General features: G+C 40.1%; 1 protein-coding gene across 9 annotated transcripts in view; it reads left to right on the plus strand.

Moving 5' to 3' along the window:
* The window catches only part of GRIK1 (glutamate ionotropic receptor kainate type subunit 1), a 473,079-nt gene that overhangs the window by 287,365 nt on the left and 166,642 nt on the right, over nt 1-19,072 (plus strand). For 6 of the 9 annotated variants that reach the window (XM_049858058.1, XM_049858060.1, XM_049858059.1 and 3 more), the window contains exons 2-3: nt 5,504-5,671; nt 9,208-9,465. The exons of 1 other annotated variant lie outside the window; for it this stretch is intronic. In XM_049858058.1, the coding sequence (XP_049714015.1) occupies nt 5,504-5,671; nt 9,208-9,465 (426 nt within the window). The remainder of the gene's footprint in view (nt 1-5,503; nt 5,672-9,207; nt 9,466-19,072) is intronic. 2 more of the 9 variants (XM_049858065.1, XM_049858063.1) reach the window with 1 other exon arrangement.

The raw sequence follows: 19,072 nt of genomic DNA on the forward strand, positions 1-19,072 counted from the left end.
ACGCCCATGAAAACAACAGTAAGAAATCAAACAACGTATTGCATTGGGCAATTATAGTGCACAAGGCCTCTTTAAACTGTAAAAAGCAAATATGCCACTTTGAGGACTAAGGTGTGCCCAACCCAAGCCATGGTATTTTCAATCACTTCATATGCATGCGAAAGCTGGACAATAAATGAGGAAGACCAAAGAAGAATTGACACCTTTGAATTATGGTCTTGGCAAAGAATATTAATATACTCTGGACTTCAGAAGAAAGAACAAATCTGTCTTCGAAGAAGTACAACCTGAGTGCTCCTTGGAAGCAAGGATGGATGTGTTATCAGGAGGCACAGTCCCTGGAGAAGGACATCATGCTTGGTAAGGTAGAAAAACAGGAAGACTCTCAATGAAATGGAGTAGCACAGTGACTACAACAATGGGCTCAAGCACAGCAACGATTATGAGAATGGCACGGGACCATGCAGTGTTCCATTCTGTTTTACACGAGGTCAGTCAGTTGGAACTGACTCGAGGGCAGCTAACAACGACAGACTGCCATGCTTTTCTTCTAAGGCACTTCTGTGTGGACTGGAACCTCCAACTTTTGGTTAGCAGCTGAGCGTATTACATTTGTATCACCCAGGGATTCCGAACCTTCCATATTTTGTTGTTGTTAGGTGCCTTTGAGTCAGCTCTAAATCATAGACACCTTAGGAACAATGGAATGAAATGTTGCCAAGTCCTGTGGCATCCTCACAATCATTGCTATGTTTGAGCCCATTATTGCTGCCACTGTGTCTATATATAAATATATATATATATAGCTGCTAGAATTATGAGAAGTCATGCTTAGCTTAGCTGAAGTGAAAGAAAGAGAGAGAGAGTAAAAGAGAGATAGAGGTGCATTGACCTTAAAAGAAAAGGGAGAGAGAAGGAATGGACAAAAGAAGGGAAGGAAGAGGAAAGAACAAGTCAGAGATCCCTCCTCATGAACCCATATGACCCAGACATCTAAATGGCTGAGACCAGAAGTTGACTAGGTGGAGAGCTCCAAAGGCTTGAAATGTCTCCTTCACAAACCCACAAATCTCAAAAAAAATCTAGTTAGCACCCCTGGGTGCATCCTTCCATTCCTCCATCAGAGACTCCTCATTCCAGTTTTGACAAGTCTGAAATCATGAGAAGGAAGAAGAGGAAGGAAATTAGTGATGCTTAAATTCTCTGCCCTGGTGTAAAGTATTGGTCTGGCTCCTATTAATAACGTTCTTCTGTTTCTACCAAATTTTACCATCTTGCTTTTCTTGGTGGCTCTCCAACCCACTATATACTGGTAGTCCTAATTTATGATGGTGTTCCATTCCAACAACTCTGCCATAAGTTGGTTCCGATGTGAGTCAAATATATCTTTTTATTTTTTTTAGTTTTCATTGTTGCCTTTTATTATCAGTATCTTTATAAATCCAATCTTTGAACATTTGCAAGTGAACTCCTGAGAATGATAACATCAGCAAATTACACCCTACAACATTGTACATAGTACATATTACTAATGGTAAGATGTAACAAAGGAAAAAAAACAAAACAGATGGGCGTAAGTGCTGTTCATCATAACTTGAATGAGTTTTAAGTTGAGGACTGTCTGTACCTCACAACCCTGTAGGTTTTTGATATTTACTGACAGCCCTCTCTGAGGAGAGAAGGGAGTGTGATGGGATATTCAGCTCATGACACCATTTATAATGCTGGGTGGTGAAGGAATGAAAGAAAATTGCACTCAAAATGACAAAACAGATTTCACATGCACACTCCCTAAACACACGATAATAAAAATTATAATTCACTGAAACCCAGGCACTGTCAGCTTTATGTAGAAGGTAACTCTATGCCGAAGAAGCAATTTGGAGGTAAACCAGCAGACCTATGATTGGTGCAAATTCCTCTTCTTGTCCTCCTTATCCATGTGTGATAAAGATGCCAACCAATGTCTGGGGGGAACGATGGAGTTTTCAGGGCGTTTTCACTGCATTGTCTCATTTACTTTAAAGAACAATCCTCTGAGGTAAGCGAGGCAGTGTTATCACCCACATTTAGAGATGAAGGACATCAGAAATAACTTGATGAAGTTCAAAAACCTAAGCTGGGGAATCAGGCAAATTTGATTTTGAATTCCTACTTTGTCACAGACAAATCTTTGTGACTTGGAAGAGGCTGGGTAAAATATGTAATCTTCCTCTTCATCTTTTTCATTTAAGAAAACATGAATAATACCTTCTACCTTCAAAGTGAAGGAGTGCTGGTGGTGCACTGGTTAAGAGCTTGGCTGCTAACCAAAAGGTCGGTGGTTTGAACCTACCAGCTGGTCCTCGGGAGAAAGATATGTTAGTCTGCTTCCATGAAGATTACCTGTTGCCTTTGAGTCGACTCTGACTCATAGAAACCATGTAGGATATAGTTGAACTGCCCCATGGGCATCTAAGGAGCAGCTGTTAGATTCGAACTGCTGATCTTTTGGTTAGCAGCTGTAGTGCTTAACCACTGTACTACCAGGGCCCCTCCATGAAGATTACAGCCTTGGAAACCCTATGGGGGCCGTTCTACTCTGTCCTAAAGGATCGCTATGAGTCAGAATCAACTCAACAGCAAAGGGTTTTTGGACCTTGAAGGTGATGAGGTTTAAATGAAATATACATGGAAGAGCTTTTTCATACTAACTTTTCTTTCTGAGACATAAAAATCCACTTCAAAAGGCAGTAGGTGGACCAAGGTCCAAAATTCAGAACTTCTACCCAGGTGCTCTTTTGCTCCAACCACTGACATCATTCAGATTAATGGTGCTCATGTCTAGGCCAATGGTTGAATTTTTCTCCAGTTGCAACGTGAATGTCTTAAGATGGTGATTCTAAATAAGACCAGTCACTTAGCTTGAGGGTTCTCACCACATGGTTTGGACATAGACAAGTGAACAAATAATTGCTAATAATTACTGTGGAAGTCCTGTCACAAACAGCTCTCTGACCTTAAATCAATTGTGGGTCAACTTGATTGTGGCAGTAAACCCACCTCACCTCTGGCTTCTCTGCTGATCAGGAGTCTATGAGCTTCTTACTTGCTGCTGAGCCTCCACGAACAGTTCTGAGAGAGACCGAAAGTCCATCCCCAAGAGCCTGGGCTAACTATTGTTCTGATAAAAGAAAACCACAAATTCACTTGAAGAGCAAAATTTGTACCAATGCTAATTTCGGAATAAATTTCCAATATGGATTCTTATATAAAGAATTACAGGTTAATCTAGTCACATAGTTGGAAATGTTTTCAGTTACGGTTTCTCAAAAGACAAGGGAATGATCTAGAAATAAACGTCTCTTATATAAGCAGCCCATAAAAACCAGAAACATTTCCAAAAGAAGCTAAAACAGTTCAATACGATTCTTAGATTTTGCTATCTGGCAGAGTACTTGATAATTTAATAAAGAAAACCAGCTTAGCAAGAAATCACAATAGCCACAACAAATATATATGTATAGTTTTAAGTTTTATATATATTTATATACGTAACTTTAAAATAATTTTTAAGTTATATATATGTATAGGAAACCCTGGTGGCATACTGGTTAAGTGCTATGGCTGCTAACCAAGAGGTAAGCAGTTCGAATCCACCAGGTGCTCCTTGGAAACTCTGTGGGGCAGTTTTACTCTGTCCTGTAAGATCGCTATGAGTCGGAATCGACTCGACGGCAGTGGGTTTGGTTTTTTTGGTTTTGATATATGTATATATATAACTTAAAAATAATTTTTAAGCTTTATATATAAAAAAAATTTTTTTTTGTAACTTTAAAATAATTTTTAAGTTTTATATATGTGTGTATGGAAACGCTGGTGGTGTAGTGGTTAAGTGCTACAGCTGTTAACCAAAAGGTCAACAGTTCAAATCCACAGGGGCTCCTTGGAAACCCTATAGAGCAGTTCTACTCTGGCCTATAGTGTCACTATGAGTCGAAATCAACTTGACAAGGTTTTTTTTTTCTATATGTATATATGTATGAATATGTACAAGTTATATATACACATATAACTTAAAAATTATAGATGCCTATTTGTTTATTTAAAAATTTCAAGGTAGAATCAAGGTTATTTCTTTTAATAAGAGTCTGTCAACTGTAGTTCTAAGAAAATAGAATGTTCCTAGAGATGCGTCATTTGTATTTTTTGATTTTCAGTCTCAGATTTTTCTTCCTCTATATTCTTCTTTCTGATTGGGTAGAGAACTTAAAGCACTTGCAAAGCAATCTGGCATAGACAAGTTTGGAGAAAAAAACAAAACTACAACTGGCCTTCAGTAAGGAATAGCTCAAGGGCGAGAGTAGGTGAAGAGCAGCCTGCTAGTTACAGATATTCAGGGGGTTCAGCGAGTAAGTTTTTTCAAAGGGAATGAGGAATATCGGTCAAGCAAAGAGTAAGTTAAGTGGAAGCCAGTTAAGAGAGCTTCTGCTCTAAGTCCCGTGTGTATTGATAATCCCACGGCAGCTCTTGACGAACGTCTAGATTGTGCAGTTCACAGTGTTTGAATTGTTTCTATCAGTTGTGAATGTCTCAGGCAAAGTCAGAGCTGAGTTCTGTGAGGAATGCTTTAAGCACAAGGGCACGTGTTCTTGCTCAGTGGAGAGAAATCATTTCTCCAGAAAGAGGCTGCAAGTTTGCTTTGGGGCAGGACGAAAAACAAAAACAAAAAAAGTTCTTTGAGCCTGCCCATGCACTTTGGAAAGTACTGGAATATGGCCCCAGATTTCTGAGTCACAAAATACACAAGAGATGTTTTCATCCTGGAAAATCTAAGTATCTCTATGTCCCATCTCATCCTCAAGCAACCCTCTGTGTGATTCCTCCAGAGTCTAGACTGTCTGCTTCTGAATAGAAAGTTCTTCATTCTAATAAAGGATGGTTCTACCAGGATATGGAGTCCTGGTGGTGCAATGGTTAAGCCATTGGCTGCTAATCAAAAGCTTGACGGTTCTCTTCCACCAGTCACTCCATGGGAGAAACATATGACAGTCTGCTTCCATAAAGATTACAGCCTTGGAAACTCTATGGGGCTGTTCCATTCTGTCCTATAGGGTCGCTGTAAGTCAGAATTGACTCAACAGCAATGGGTTACCTGGATACAGCTCAAATAATGTTCAAGTCAAGCACAGTGTGATTCATGTCCAAACTGAAATCTCTCTCCATTGTTTTATCAGTTGCACTTTACCTGGTACTCAGTATTCAGAATATACTTGCCCTCTGAAAGGTTTATACAATCCAGCATTGGATTTGAAACCTTCAGCATACGTATGCAGCTGAATCTATTTAAGGTGACCCCCATGGAGAAACTTCACTTTGAACACCAGCTTTGGGATCTGCTCTGACCTTTCCTATATTTATTGTTTGGGGTCTATAGTTTGCATAGTTAATATTTTTCTTTCATTAAAAAAAAAAATGTGACTAACGTAACTAATGCTTTTTGTGCATCTCTTTTGTTCTGCAGGAGGGATTTTTGAAACTGTGGAAAATGAACCTGTTAATGTTGAAGAATTAGCTTTCAAGTTTGCAGTCACCAACATCAACAGAAACCGGACCCTGATGCCTAACACCACGTTAACCTATGACATCCAGAGAATTAACCTTTTTGATAGTTTTGAAGCCTCACGGAGAGGTAACTCTTTTTTCACACTTTTAAAAGCTTCTTTGTGGGATGTGTCTACAAGTCACCTTTTCGCTATGTGCCCTTTGTCAAAGCAGACATCTAGGCGCCAATAGATTGCAGGAAATTTCACTCCTCAAAGTCACTGACCGGTACAGTCTGCACTAACCTAATGGATGTTGCCCAGCACTGTTTTCTGGGCCTTTCTGATTAGCTTACCCTTCAGTGCCCTCGACCCTATGATTAACCGGTTCAGCTGTGAATGGAAAATGTCAAGCTTGATCTGTTTTTCCTTGCTGAAGCTGAGATACCACCATGAAATCGGACAGTGCCGTCAAATAAAACTTTGTGGAAGGTCATATCCATGCAGCATGTGGAAATACCCTTGACACACATAATCCATGCCCTGAATTATAACAGGTCGTAAAGTACTGAGTTTAACTAACATCTTCTCAAACTTTTTTTTTTTTTTCACTCCTGTCCTCAAGATCAGAGAAATATGAAGATTTAGCTTGTGAGACTAATCTCTGCATTTGTTTTTCCTTTTCTTCTGAACGGGAGACAAGTGCCTAAAACAGTAATTTAATTTATATGTAGACTGCAAGGCTTCTCGCATGGAAAGATTCATTTGGAATTGTAGGGCTTGTGTAGACGTCTCCTAGACACTTCTAGAATGACTCTTTGAAGAACAGTCACATTCGATATAGTTGAAGCTTAGCTGCTAACAAGGGCTCTGTCGAGTCTCTATATGTAGGCGTTTGTGTGGAAACAAAGGCTGCTTGTCACCACCGAATAAGAGGGGCTCTTTACCTCATTGAGGAATAACTTGCTCATTAAAAACCCCCTTTGAGTGGCGTACCATGGACGCCATATTTGTGCTGATTTCCAAGTAACTGAATACTGGTTGTTTCCATATAGAATTAACCTAGTTAACTGTAGGATGTGTTCGCTCAATACACCCTTATGCAAAAATCCTAGTGTTCTTTACAAACAAATGTGATGCTCTTTTTCCTAGGTGCACAGATGGAAAGTGAATAAGTATGATGATTTTCCCCACCCCCGTGGCATGAACTTAGTATAAGAATATTTTCTTGTTCAAGGTGAATGGAGTTGGAGATACTATACAGCTCAGAGTTGTCTATGAACAAATAATAAAGCTTTACGTTTACACAGCACTTTAAAGTTTACATCTTGGCAGACATTACCTCTGTGGATTAGATCTTGCTTTCTCTCTCCACACACACACGCACACACACGCACGCACACACACGCACGCACACACACGCACGCACACGCACGCACATGCACACTCACACGCACACGCATTGTGGAGCAAATACCTGAGAAAGCCAATCACATGTAACAGTGATACATCAACCCACATAAAATTTGAAAGCTTTCTTGTGATCTGAAATATCTGCCATACTTATAAATTAAACCTCAAAAGCTTCTTAAAACTGGTAATTTGCTGGCAAATGGAATTCAAAAGGATTGATTTTCTGTCAAGTAATATTAGCATCCCAAGGCTAAATACTAGCAGGAATCTCAAGACACCGCTTAAGCAAGATAAAACAGCAGTTCACAAACTCTCATTTGTTTCTGGCCAACCAATGAAAACACACCTAGGAAATGAACTTCTGAGGGAACAGGACAGTTTACCCCTAGGTACTTCATGTGATAAACTATACGTTGCCATACGTCATGTGGTCACTCAGCACTGAATCAGGAAGCGTTCCTTGTAAAGGCTGTCAATGTTTGCTACCCCGTAGATATCTAGACTATGGATATTGAAAAATTATGTGTTAATTATTTTCTGTAAATCAAGGCAAGTAATTTTTACAACGCCATATACTTTTTCTACTTTTATTTACAGAATGACATTATTATAAAAAAAAACTAACAAAATTTTGTTTATAAATTTAGCTATTATTTAACTCTGACATTCAATTATTATCTCCCAGCAGATCTGAATTTCTTTAAAATAGTACTGAAATATAAATTTGAAGATATGTTTAAGCTTCTATTTAATGACTGCCGGCATAAAATGTGTAGGCATTATTCTACATGATTGAGAGGAGAAAGCGTCCCAACCTTTTTGGAAAGGAGTTTGGTAGTATGTGTCAAGAAACTCAAATATCAACACTGTTTAATTACAGCTGGTAATTCATGTCCTGAGAATCTGCTCTAAGAGAGTAATCTAAGATTCAGAGAAAAATATAAGAACAAACATGTTAACAATAAACCAAGAAAACCAAACCCCGTGCCGTCGAGTCGATTCCGACCTATAGGGTTGCTATGAGTATGATGTTAACAATACAATTATGTTATTATTTATAATAGCCAAAAATTAGGAGCAACTTAAATGTCCAATATCATAGGAATAGTTAAATAAATAATGATATAGCCATGAAATAGGCTATTCTACAGACACTAAAAATGTATTTCTGAAGAATTTGTACCGATTTGGAAAAAAGGGTATATTCTCGTGTTAAATAAGGCAGTTTATCACATTATATCTATATAGTAATCCCAATTTTTTTAATAAATTGAAACAACCAATTATCAATAGGTAGTATCTAAGATGATAGAATTACAAGACTGATTTTTTTTTTTGTCTTCTTTCTTATACTTTTAAGTAGGCTAAATTCCCTCAGTGAGTATATATACTACTATAAGGAAAAAAATGCATAATGTAAATATTAATTTTTAAATACACATTAACTTAGTTTTGTCAGGCTATGTGTTGGCTGATACTGAGGTAGAGAGATAGCAGACACTGAGATGGGGTTCCTGGGCTCTGGTTCATACATGCCACTGCCCAGTGATCATGATTCATCCCAATGTCCGTGACATGAGTGGGTTGGCCCAGTGTCTTCGAAGATCCCTTTTAAGCAATGTTATTCCATCATTCTGTGCTTAACTGGGCATAAGTACCACTTACAAACATTCATTCCCAGTATTTCAATAACCTGGAACTCCTTTTCCAGTTATGGGAAGACAGGAGCTAAACCACTTTGCGATCACCCAGAGGGTCCTTTTCTTGAATTATTTGACCCCATTAATACCTTCATTGCCACCCTGCCATATGACAGAACTTAATTCATATGACTTTCATTTGGCAAATGGCATGTGGAGTACCTCTGAATGTACCCAGGTAAGACCACACCAAGCAAGCGATTTAGACTCCATCTGATTACAAGTTATGAAGTAAGACCAACCCCCAAAAAACCAAACCTGTTGCCTTTGAGTCTATTTCGACTCATAGCCACCCTATAGAGCAGTGACTTGTTTTTATTTGCAGCGAGTTGGCCTTGTATTGCTAATCAGTTCTGCATTTTCATCCATCGGTAGCTTAACATATCAGGAATATTGGAAATTGGACCGAGTGAGTATATTTCCTCAATACACAGATGGGGAGTAGGAGGAAAGTTTTCAATAGTGACTAGAAAGAAGAAATGTGAAAGGAAAAATTAAATTCACACAGTTCTCTCTTCCTCCTCCCTCTTCCCTTCCTCCCTCTCCATCCCCTCTTTGTGCCTGGACATCAGCGTGTGACCAGCTGGCTCTTGGTGTGGCTGCTCTCTTTGGTCCTTCTCATAGTTCCTCCGTCAGTGCTGTGCAATCTATCTGCAATGCTCTCGAAGTTCCGCACATACAGACCCGCTGGAAACACCCGTCGGTGGATAATAAGGACTTGTTTTACATCAACCTCCATCCAGACTATGCGGCTATCAGCAGAGCGGTCCTGGACCTGGTCCTCTATTACAACTGGAAGACAGTGACTGTGGTGTATGAAGACAGTACAGGTATGGGACACACAGCATAAAACTTCACCTGGCAAAGTCCGGTTTGAACGGAGGGAACCAAAGTGTTCTACAGGCATTAAAATCACCAGCTGTAGTTCTTGAAAAATGATCTCTTATACGAAGCTAATTGAGTTCTCTAAAGTAATTTCAGAAAGCCATGTGTAACTAATTCAAATTTCTTATGGTTAGTTGATCCTTTCTAATGATCCTTCAATCATCAAACTTAGGGAGATTTTTCACATAAATATCACCTTGATATATGCTGCAATCCAACCAAAATATTAAAGATGTCATTTCATTCATCCAACTCTGTTAAGACTGTGGCCACAATTCTATTCCTTACGTAATGCAGAGAAAGTTTGAAAATTACCATGGAGTACAATTCCAAATTGATTAGTAGCTCTGTAACCCACTCCCATTGCTGTCAAGTCAATTCCACTCAGAACAACCCTATAGGACGGAGTAGAACTGCCCCATAGGGTTTCCAAGGAGCGGATGGTGGATTCAAACTGCCGACCTCTTTGGTTAGCAGCCAGGCTCTTAACCACTGCGCCACCAGAGATCCAGTAGCTATGTAAAGGTCTACAAAAGCTTCTAAAGCAGATTCACAAAGAGGAATTCAGTTAGAGGTTCTATCAATAAAGCTGACTATTTCATGGAAAAGGGAGTACGAAGCTCTGGTGATGAGCCCTTAATGAAGTATGTATCATTGGACCTGCTTGTTTTAGGATGAAGGATGGACGTATGCTGCTCAGTGTCTTGTCCTCACTAGGCGCTTTCTCTGGCTTCTCTAACTCGCTGACCCTCCCCACTCTGATATTTCTTTTCCTGGCACTTCCTTTTTGCCGTCTGCTTATATTTTAGGATTGGTCAGCATTCAGGCCTCCTTTTCTTCAGTTTAGACTACCATTGACTCTCCATTGTCCACATAACGAGACCCAAAACCAAAAAAAACCAAACTCACTTGCCATTGAGTCAATTCCAACTGATGGCAACCCCACGTGTGTCAGAATAAAACTGTGCTCCACGCAGCTTTCAGTGGCTCATCTTTCAGAAGTACTTTGCCAGGACTTTTTGCGGAGGTGCCTCTGGATAAACTCAAGCTGTCAGCCTTCGGTTTAGCAGCCAAGTGCTTAATCATTTGTCCACCCAGGGACTCCTAATGAAATAAGAACTCCTCTAATCAAAGCCCTTCACCATCTAGCCATAACCTGCATTTTCATCTTTGTTCACCCAGACTCTAGCCTTTCTATACCCCCATTATCCTTCCATCAGTTAGGGTGAAGAACTCACTATTTCTTACATACCCGCAAGCTCTTCCCAGCTTTAGACCTTTTCCGAGGATGGGTCCTCAGTTTGGAGGATTATCTGCACAACTCCCAGGGGAGTGAATACCCACTCATTCTTCAGGATCCACTTCTTTGAAGCTGAGATGTTTATAGGGTTCAATAACAATTTGTAAGCACAGGCATTATACCACATTATATCACAATTATCTGTGTATATGTCTATGATACTGGAAATTTCTAAAAATTGGCATTTTATGTTATTTATCTTTATAATCTGTTACAGAGAGCAAGTGTTTAGTAATTACATGTGGAAGGAACAATACTAGTGACCTTCTGAGTATCTTTTCTTCAAGGATGAAAGCTTTCTTTCTCTGATCTATTTAAAAAAAAAAAAAAACTGCCATGACATTAAGTCTGACTCATGGCAACCCCATGTGTGTCACAGTGTCCATAGAGTTTTCAATGGCTGATTTTTCAGAAGTAGATTGCCAGACCTTTCTTCAAAGGCACCTCTGGGTGGACTTCAACCACCAACCTTCCAGTTAGCAGCTGAGCTTGTTAACCTTTTGCATCACCGGGGACTTCCTTTGATCTATGCATTTGGTAATAAGACTGATAAAATGTTCAGTGAAAATGAATACTTTCAAACTTTTAAATACAATTTCGATTTTCAATGCCCCTTTCACCAAGCACTAGCACTTACTATTCCCCAGGGGACGAGAGCAGCCTCTTTGACATTGAACTCTGTTTCCCTTTTATACCATCAGATAAAGTTAGCACTATGGTTGGAAATGTGTATGTTCTTATACCTCATCTCCTTTTAGGAAGAAGTGAACGTAGGTGATTGGCCATGTAATTCATAAATATTATATTCAAAATAGTCATATTGGAAGACTAGCCCACAGACTGTCACAGTTTTAGAGATTCATCCACTTGTTGTGAAGGAAGAAAACATATTATCAAAGGAACCCCAACAAGCTTATTCAAAGAGCCTTGAGATAGACTAGCAATGTTTTAAATGTAAGCATAGTTAGATCTTCCATGTTGCCTACCTTTGTTAAATAGAGAATTCCATGAGCTAATAGAATCATGGTATTTCTCAGTCTGTGGTGGTCTCTGCAGCAACATCTTCTCTCATGATTTCTGCCAATACTAGCAGAGCAGGACCATCCAAAAGAAAAACAAATCAGTGAATGATGTTGAAAAAATCCATTGCCGTCGAGTCGATTCTGACTCATAAGCGACCTTATAGAACAGAGTAGAACCACCCCATAGAGTTTCCAAGGAGCACCTGGTGGATCTGAACGGCAGACTTTTTGGTTAGCAGCCATAGCACTTAACCACTACGCCACCAGGGTTTTTGATGATGTTGAGACTTCATTTAATTAAAGAAAGACTTAATTTAAGAAAGAGTTCTGCTAGAGGTGTGGCATAACTCTTGTAGATTTCAAATTGCATTTAGACAAAATATAACCAGAGAAAAGTTGTCACAAAAGGTGATGTCTTAACCACTCTTCTGATGTCATGTGAGTCACCATAAGTAACGCCCATTTTATACAACAGAAAAATCAAACTGGCATTTCTATCATCTTTTACAAGAAGCCAGAAGGTACTGTTTTATCCCTGTGAAGTTCACCTGAGCACAGTTGTTCAATAAATACTTATTGAAATTGAAAGTCCAAAATGATTTCATATGTTGCCCATTGGAGATCATTCATGTTATAATGATTTTGCCTACAAAGACATTAAAAATGTAAATGAATAATCAATTGAGCCATTAAATTGGAACCCAGAGAGTAAACAGGTCAACTGAGATCAATAGAAGTAGACATCTTGTGACTCTACATGGGTTTAATACTGCTTGACTAAGGGTTCTTGGTAGCAGCAATTTTAAGCTATAAAAAAGAAGAAACTTACTAAACCTGCAGGAAAAGGAAGAACTTAGGTGTGCTCAGCGCCTGCCCCCTCACCAGTTGAGTATCCATTAAAGAGTACTTCACTGGGATCTGTTTAGGGGTTTGTTAAATAGCCTGAAGCCAGCACAGATGTTGAGGGACCAATGGCCCATTACCTCCATTGAAGTCAACGGGAGCAGCGTGCAAGTCTCTAAGGACAAAATTCAGTTCACTAGCTACTAGCAGGCAGAATTTTGTCCTCTAGACATTAAAATGTAAAAAGATTCTAGAGAACTCTTTTTAAGAGTGGGGAAGTTTTGTCTGGCCTCATCTCTCCATTTCCTGGATGCTCTTGCCATCAGTTACTTCTCTCTGATTCCGAGGTGACCCCAGGGGACTAGAAATTGCTGTCCATTGGTCATCCACTGTGCTTCATTAGACCCCTGGTGGAAGCCTAGCTTCTGTGCTTCACACTCATCAAAAAAGAGCTGAGAAGCTGAGCACCAAATGCAGTGTGCAGTATATATTGTCAGCAGTTTCTGCTTTCTCAAAGCAAGCCAATGGCAGTGAAATGTAGCCGCAGCCACTTCTGGAGAGCAGGGCTCAGCAAACTTTTTCTGTAGATAGTTGGGTAGTAAATAGTTGAGACTTTGCGGGCCATACGGTCTCTGTCATAACTACTCAACTCTGCTGTGGCGGTGCGAAAGCAGCCAGAGACGATATGTAAATGAAGGTGCGTGGTGTGTTGAAAAGTTTCCTTTTTCTAGAATTATGAGAAGAAACATTAGAAAATGTTCAAATGAAGAAAAGTAAAAGAACATAAACAAAAACATCCAAAAAAAAACCACCACATGTACAATTTTGGTATATATTCTTCTAGGCTTTACAGAGATTATTGATTAATTGGTTGATAGATACATGCATACATACATACATATATGGACAGATGGGGGATGGATGGGTAGGTAGATAAATAAATAGATGATAGGTGGATAGATAGATGATAGATAAATAGATGATAGACAGATAAATAGATATAGATAATAAACAAAAAATGAATTGATGGTGAGATAAAGAGAAAAAATGATGGATGGATGGATGGATAGATACAGAGAGAGACAGACAGACAGGGATGGATTCCCTTGTTTTATGAACATTCACAGCCAGGCATTGTTCTAAGCCCTGGGAATATACCACAGACAAAAATATCTCTGACCTCATGAAGCCCACAGTTTACTTAGCTAATGAACAAAATATGTAAGTAAATATTTGGTGTGTTAAAAAAAACCCAAACCCATTGCCATCAAGTCAATTCCAACTCATAGCAACCCTAAAGGACACAGTAGAACTGCCCCATAGAGTTTCCAAGGAACCCCTGGTGGATTCGAACTGCTGACCTTTTGGTTAGCAGCCATAGCTCTTAACCACTGCACCACCAGGGTTTCCATTTGGTATGTTAGATGGTAGTAAATTTTATGAAGAAATATAAAGCAGCAAAGGGCATTTGAGAGGCTGGGGCAGTGACGGGATTTGCAATTCTAAATAAGGAGACCCAGAAGACCTCCCTAGAAAATAACATTTGAGTAAAAACTAAAAGAGGATGAAGGGCAAACCACGTGGGTCAAGCGGAGAGCATTTCAGATTTCAGGCAGAGGGAACAGCAAAAGCCCTGAGCAGGAACATCCTTCTGCTGGCAGCACTGTGCCTGAAAGCCACCATGAAAAGTCTTCCCTATGTTGAAGGATTTGCATATGCAAATACCTGAACAAAGAGCAGTATTGTGAATCATTATTATAGGCCTCCTCAAGCTATATATTTAGGCAAAATCTATGTAAGCAAAAGGGAAAGGATGTTTCAAAGAGAAACTTTTCCTGTTCTACAATTTACCTTATGGATAGACCTGCCTCCGCAAATCCAGAACTAACCCAGTACTGGGGCCCTGGTGGTGCAGTGGTAAGGAGTTGGCTTAAGAGCTTGGCCGTTAACCAAAAGGTCGGCAGCTCAAATTCACCAGCCGCTCCTTGGAAACTCTACGAAGCAGCTCTCTCACCTGTAGGGTTGCTCTGAGTCAGAATTCACTAGATGGTGATGGAACAGGACTCCAACACTTACCTCAATATAGGTATATGGTCATTGAGAAGGTTCACATGCAGAATATATAAGGTTGAAATAATTAAAATATTTAGGCTGCAATGAAAAAAAATTAAAGAATTAGGAGGCAGGTGGCTACTGTGTCAACAAATATCTGAAGAGCCATTGAATGGAAGAAGGCTTGGCCAAACCCTCTGGGTGTTCACAGGACACCAGTGGATGGAGAATTAGAGAAGCAGCTTTGGCAGCAGTTAAAGGAAGAACTTCTAACCCTTAGAGCTCTCTGGGGATGGGATACATTTCACCCCAAAGGACCAGGGCCTCCAACCCTGGAAGAGTTCAAACCCTAGCTGTGGGACCCTTTGTCACAGGTGGAATGACAAGGATTCCTACTGTACATGAGACTTGCCCTGGATGACACCAAATTCATTTTCAACTCTGAATAGGTTGTTTTTTCTAAGACCCAAACTTCTGTTGCATGGCACCATTTTAATGCCACCCTGTTAGAGCATATGTTTCTTTACACTCAATAATGATGTCTGGTTCTGCCATTCACAAATATTTATTAAGCACATACCATTTGCCAAAGCCCTGGTGTCACAGTGGTTAAGAGCTTGGCTGCTAACCAAAAGGTCCAGTTCAAAGCCACCAACCACTCCTTGGAAACTCTATAGGGAAGTTCTATTCTGTACTATAGGGTCGCTATGGGTCGGAATCCACTAAAGGCGATGGGTTTGGTTTCTGATTTGGACACGATGTGCCAGGACTATCCTAAGCACTTCCAATATATTAGTAAACAAAGCAGACAGAAAGCCCTGACCTCAAGGAACTTAGTTTCTACTTCCAAAAATCAAACAGTGACAATGGAAAATCAGCCAGTGGTTCGCAACGGACCATTTTCTGGCACCTAACCAATCATGGGAATGGTGCAGAACAGTTTCCTTGTGCATGAGGTCACCAGGAGTCAGGCCTGACCCTACAGTAACCAACAACATCAAGGTTGTATTTTAAATAGTGACTTCGATCTCTTACTGTGTTTCCTTCCATTTCCCCACAGAAAACAGAGCCAATAAGTTGTCCAGAGCCAGTAACCTTGACAGAGGCTTAAAGTTTGGACTTGAAGAAAATTAATATTTTGGCATGGGTGATCAAGCCAAAATGAAAGATATTCTGTACATAGTAAAAGCCAAATGAAAGAATAAGTGAATCATTTCACCATCAATGATCACAGCTCACTCCTTGGTGTTGTTTAGACCATTCATGCTGCCCTCCCATAGTTCCATTCAAAAGAACTGGAGGATGGAAACTCCTTGGCACTCAATACCAACGTGGCAATAAATTGCAGGTCTTTGTTTCTCTCCTCTCACTCTTTTCTACCCTTCATATGCACCCACCCCAGCCACTGACCAGAACCTTATTCCATTTCTCAGAATTCTACTAAAGAAACCAATCTTTATATATTGCATGCCAGGTATATTATTTTTAGCTACCATTGGTATGAGCCAGAATTCAAGACCAAGATTTACTAGTGAAGCTAACTGCAACACAGTTGATCTCAAATGTGTTGACTAATTCTTCTGTGAAGTCCTTTATGATCAAGGGAGACAATTTTTCTTTGGGGCTGTCACCAGCTAGCTTTGCCCACGTTGCGCTTTTGAAAAGGCGAATGTATGAAGCTCTTCCCCAGGTAATTTCCTTACTTACCCATTTCTACTTCTCAGTTCTGATTTTCCCCCCTCTCTGGAGCGTGCATACGTTATACTTAGATCACCTTAAGAATCCTATTAGACTTGGGTCTATTAACGTACCAACGAGTTGGCGAAATGTCATTTTGCATGTTTCTCAGTTCAGATGAAGAGGAAATTAACATTTAAAACGTGCAGTCTCACTTCTGGGTCCCAAGGGTTTATTGCATTCATTTTTAAGGCATCAAACCTACTGATGTGGCTTAATGAACTGGGAATTGCTTAAGACTCAAGAAAAACCAGGTACTTTTCTTTTGAACTGACACTTATTAAAGGTAACTACAGCTGTCCAGAAATGGATTGTGCTGCAATGTGAGAGAGATTTTCCCCTACTGAGAGGTGTTCAGCAGCAACCTTATAGAGGGGGCTTAGACATCAAGTGTAAGGGTTTGACCTTTAAGGTCCCTTCCAATTCCTGGCATCTATGACTCATTTTCAGGGCCGATCCAAACAATTAACCTCACCATGCCTCACTTTCCTCACTGTAAAATAGAGTCTACACCTATCTACCTCAGAGGTATATTCTAAGGTGTATTGAGCTATTTATAAGGCATGAGGGGCAATATATATGGCAAAGTCTATTGTTATTTAAGGAAAAGGCACAGGAAGTTTTAAGCACCTCCTGGAAACAGCAGGTTCTTTTTTTCCACTCATAGGGTTGCTATGAGTCGGAATCGAGTCGAAGGCACTGGGTTTGGTGTTTTCTGGGTTTTTTTCCCTTCCATATGCTCCACCTGTCCCCAGGGGAACTTGGTGTGCCTGCGAACCATCGTTTTCCTGTGTCATATCCGAGCAGACAGAGTAGACAGGTGGCCAAAGGAAGTGTTTAGAACTGGCCATTTGGAGAGTTTTGAAAGTGATCTGTCTCTGCAGAGCCTCACTCAGACACATGTGGAACAGACAGGCTCTTTTCTCTAAAGCGCTTCTCAAACCAAACGTGCTGTTCAGGTTGCATTCCTGCCGACTGGAGTGGGGGAAGGAGGCTCTTAAGACTGTTTTATATTTGCAGGCTTTGCCTTTTGGTTTAGAAAGTTTTAAACTTAGAGAAATGTTGCAAGAAACGTTCAATGACCTCCCCTATACGCTTCAGCTGATGCCCCACTTGTGACGTTGCCACGTCTGCTTTATGCTGGATCATCCTCTCAGCATAAAACAACTACAACAACAATACTAATGCATAGAAGAGTTGTCGAACCAGTTGAAAGGCAGTTACTGATGTAATGACCTTTTTCCACCTAATTACATGAGCGCATGTTTCCTGAAAACAAGGACCTTCTTTCATTTCCACACTACCTGTTGCTGTCGAGTTGATTTCCATTCACAGGGACCCCATAGGACAGGGTAGAACTGCCCCGCAGGGTTTCTGAGGCTGTAATCTTTACGGAAGCAACCGCCAACTTTTCAGGTAGCAGTTAAGTGCTTAACCACTGTGCCACCAGGGCTCCTTATATCCACACTACAATGATCAAATACAGGAAATTAAACACTGATGCAAAACTATTATAAAGTACACACCACGCCATATTCCAGTTTCACCGATAGTCCCAAAAATCCTCTATATAGCTTTTGTGGGGGAGGGTAGGGGCGGTAGTGGGGCTCCAGAATCCATTGCAGGACCGCTTACTGCATTTAGCTGTCTGGTCTCTTTAGTCGGTTTTGGTCTAGAACAGTTCAGCCTGCCTTTCAAGGCATTGACATTTTGGGGAGAGTCCCCGTCAATTTTCCTGTAGCATGTTCCTTAATTTGAGTTTCTCTAGTTGTCTCGTTATCTGTATTTCATTCTTAAACTCCCTCCAACATGGTAGGCTAGGAAAATAAGTAAATAACATAAATCGCTGTTACCATCTCCGCATACACTGTTGTGTTCTCTGTAGCTGGATCTGAGTTCTGGCAGCCCTGGGTCAGCCCAGCAGGGCTAGCATCCAAGCACAGAAGGACGAGTAGCCATGTGAGGAGCTGTGCCTAAATCAATTTCCCGTGCCTGCAGAAATTACTTGTTTAGCAAATATTTTTCAAGGATTCATTATTGTGAAATGTAAATGATGGCTGGATTGGCTACAAAATGCAAATATTAGGGTAAGCTTTATCTAACTTTTATCTCCTGTGAACTCAAAAACAAAAAAATTCTTTTGAATTGTAAATTTTACATCATTTGTTAATGAAGGCAGAGAGGTTTTTCTTAAGCAAACAAATGGTTGGGGAAAGAGATGTAAACCATACCGTTCTCTGCTTATTGTTCTTCTCACAAGCTATTTTTAGTTTTTAAATCTGCTGGCTGAGGCTCCTTTACCTGCGCAGGAAGGACTAAGGAGAAAAGGAGGAACCAAGTAGTGAATGTTTCATAAAACTGAATTTATTCTAATTAAAAACTGGTCTTTCATAGCAATTTCTCTCCTTTCTACTCTATTGGTATGAAAATACACTCTCTTTTATGAAACAGTCGTGAAAGGAGATGGTAGGTTTTTGTTTGCTTGTTTTGTTGTTATTGTTGGGTGCTGTAGAATCCACTCTGACTCATCGCGACCCCCTGAGACAGAGTAGAACTGTCCCATAGGATTTTGCACGCTTTTAATCTTCACAGGAGCAG

This window comes from Elephas maximus, chromosome 18 (genome assembly GCF_024166365.1).
Source record: "Elephas maximus indicus isolate mEleMax1 chromosome 18, mEleMax1 primary haplotype, whole genome shotgun sequence".
In the NCBI taxonomy this organism is placed as follows: domain Eukaryota; kingdom Metazoa; phylum Chordata; class Mammalia; order Proboscidea; family Elephantidae; genus Elephas; species Elephas maximus.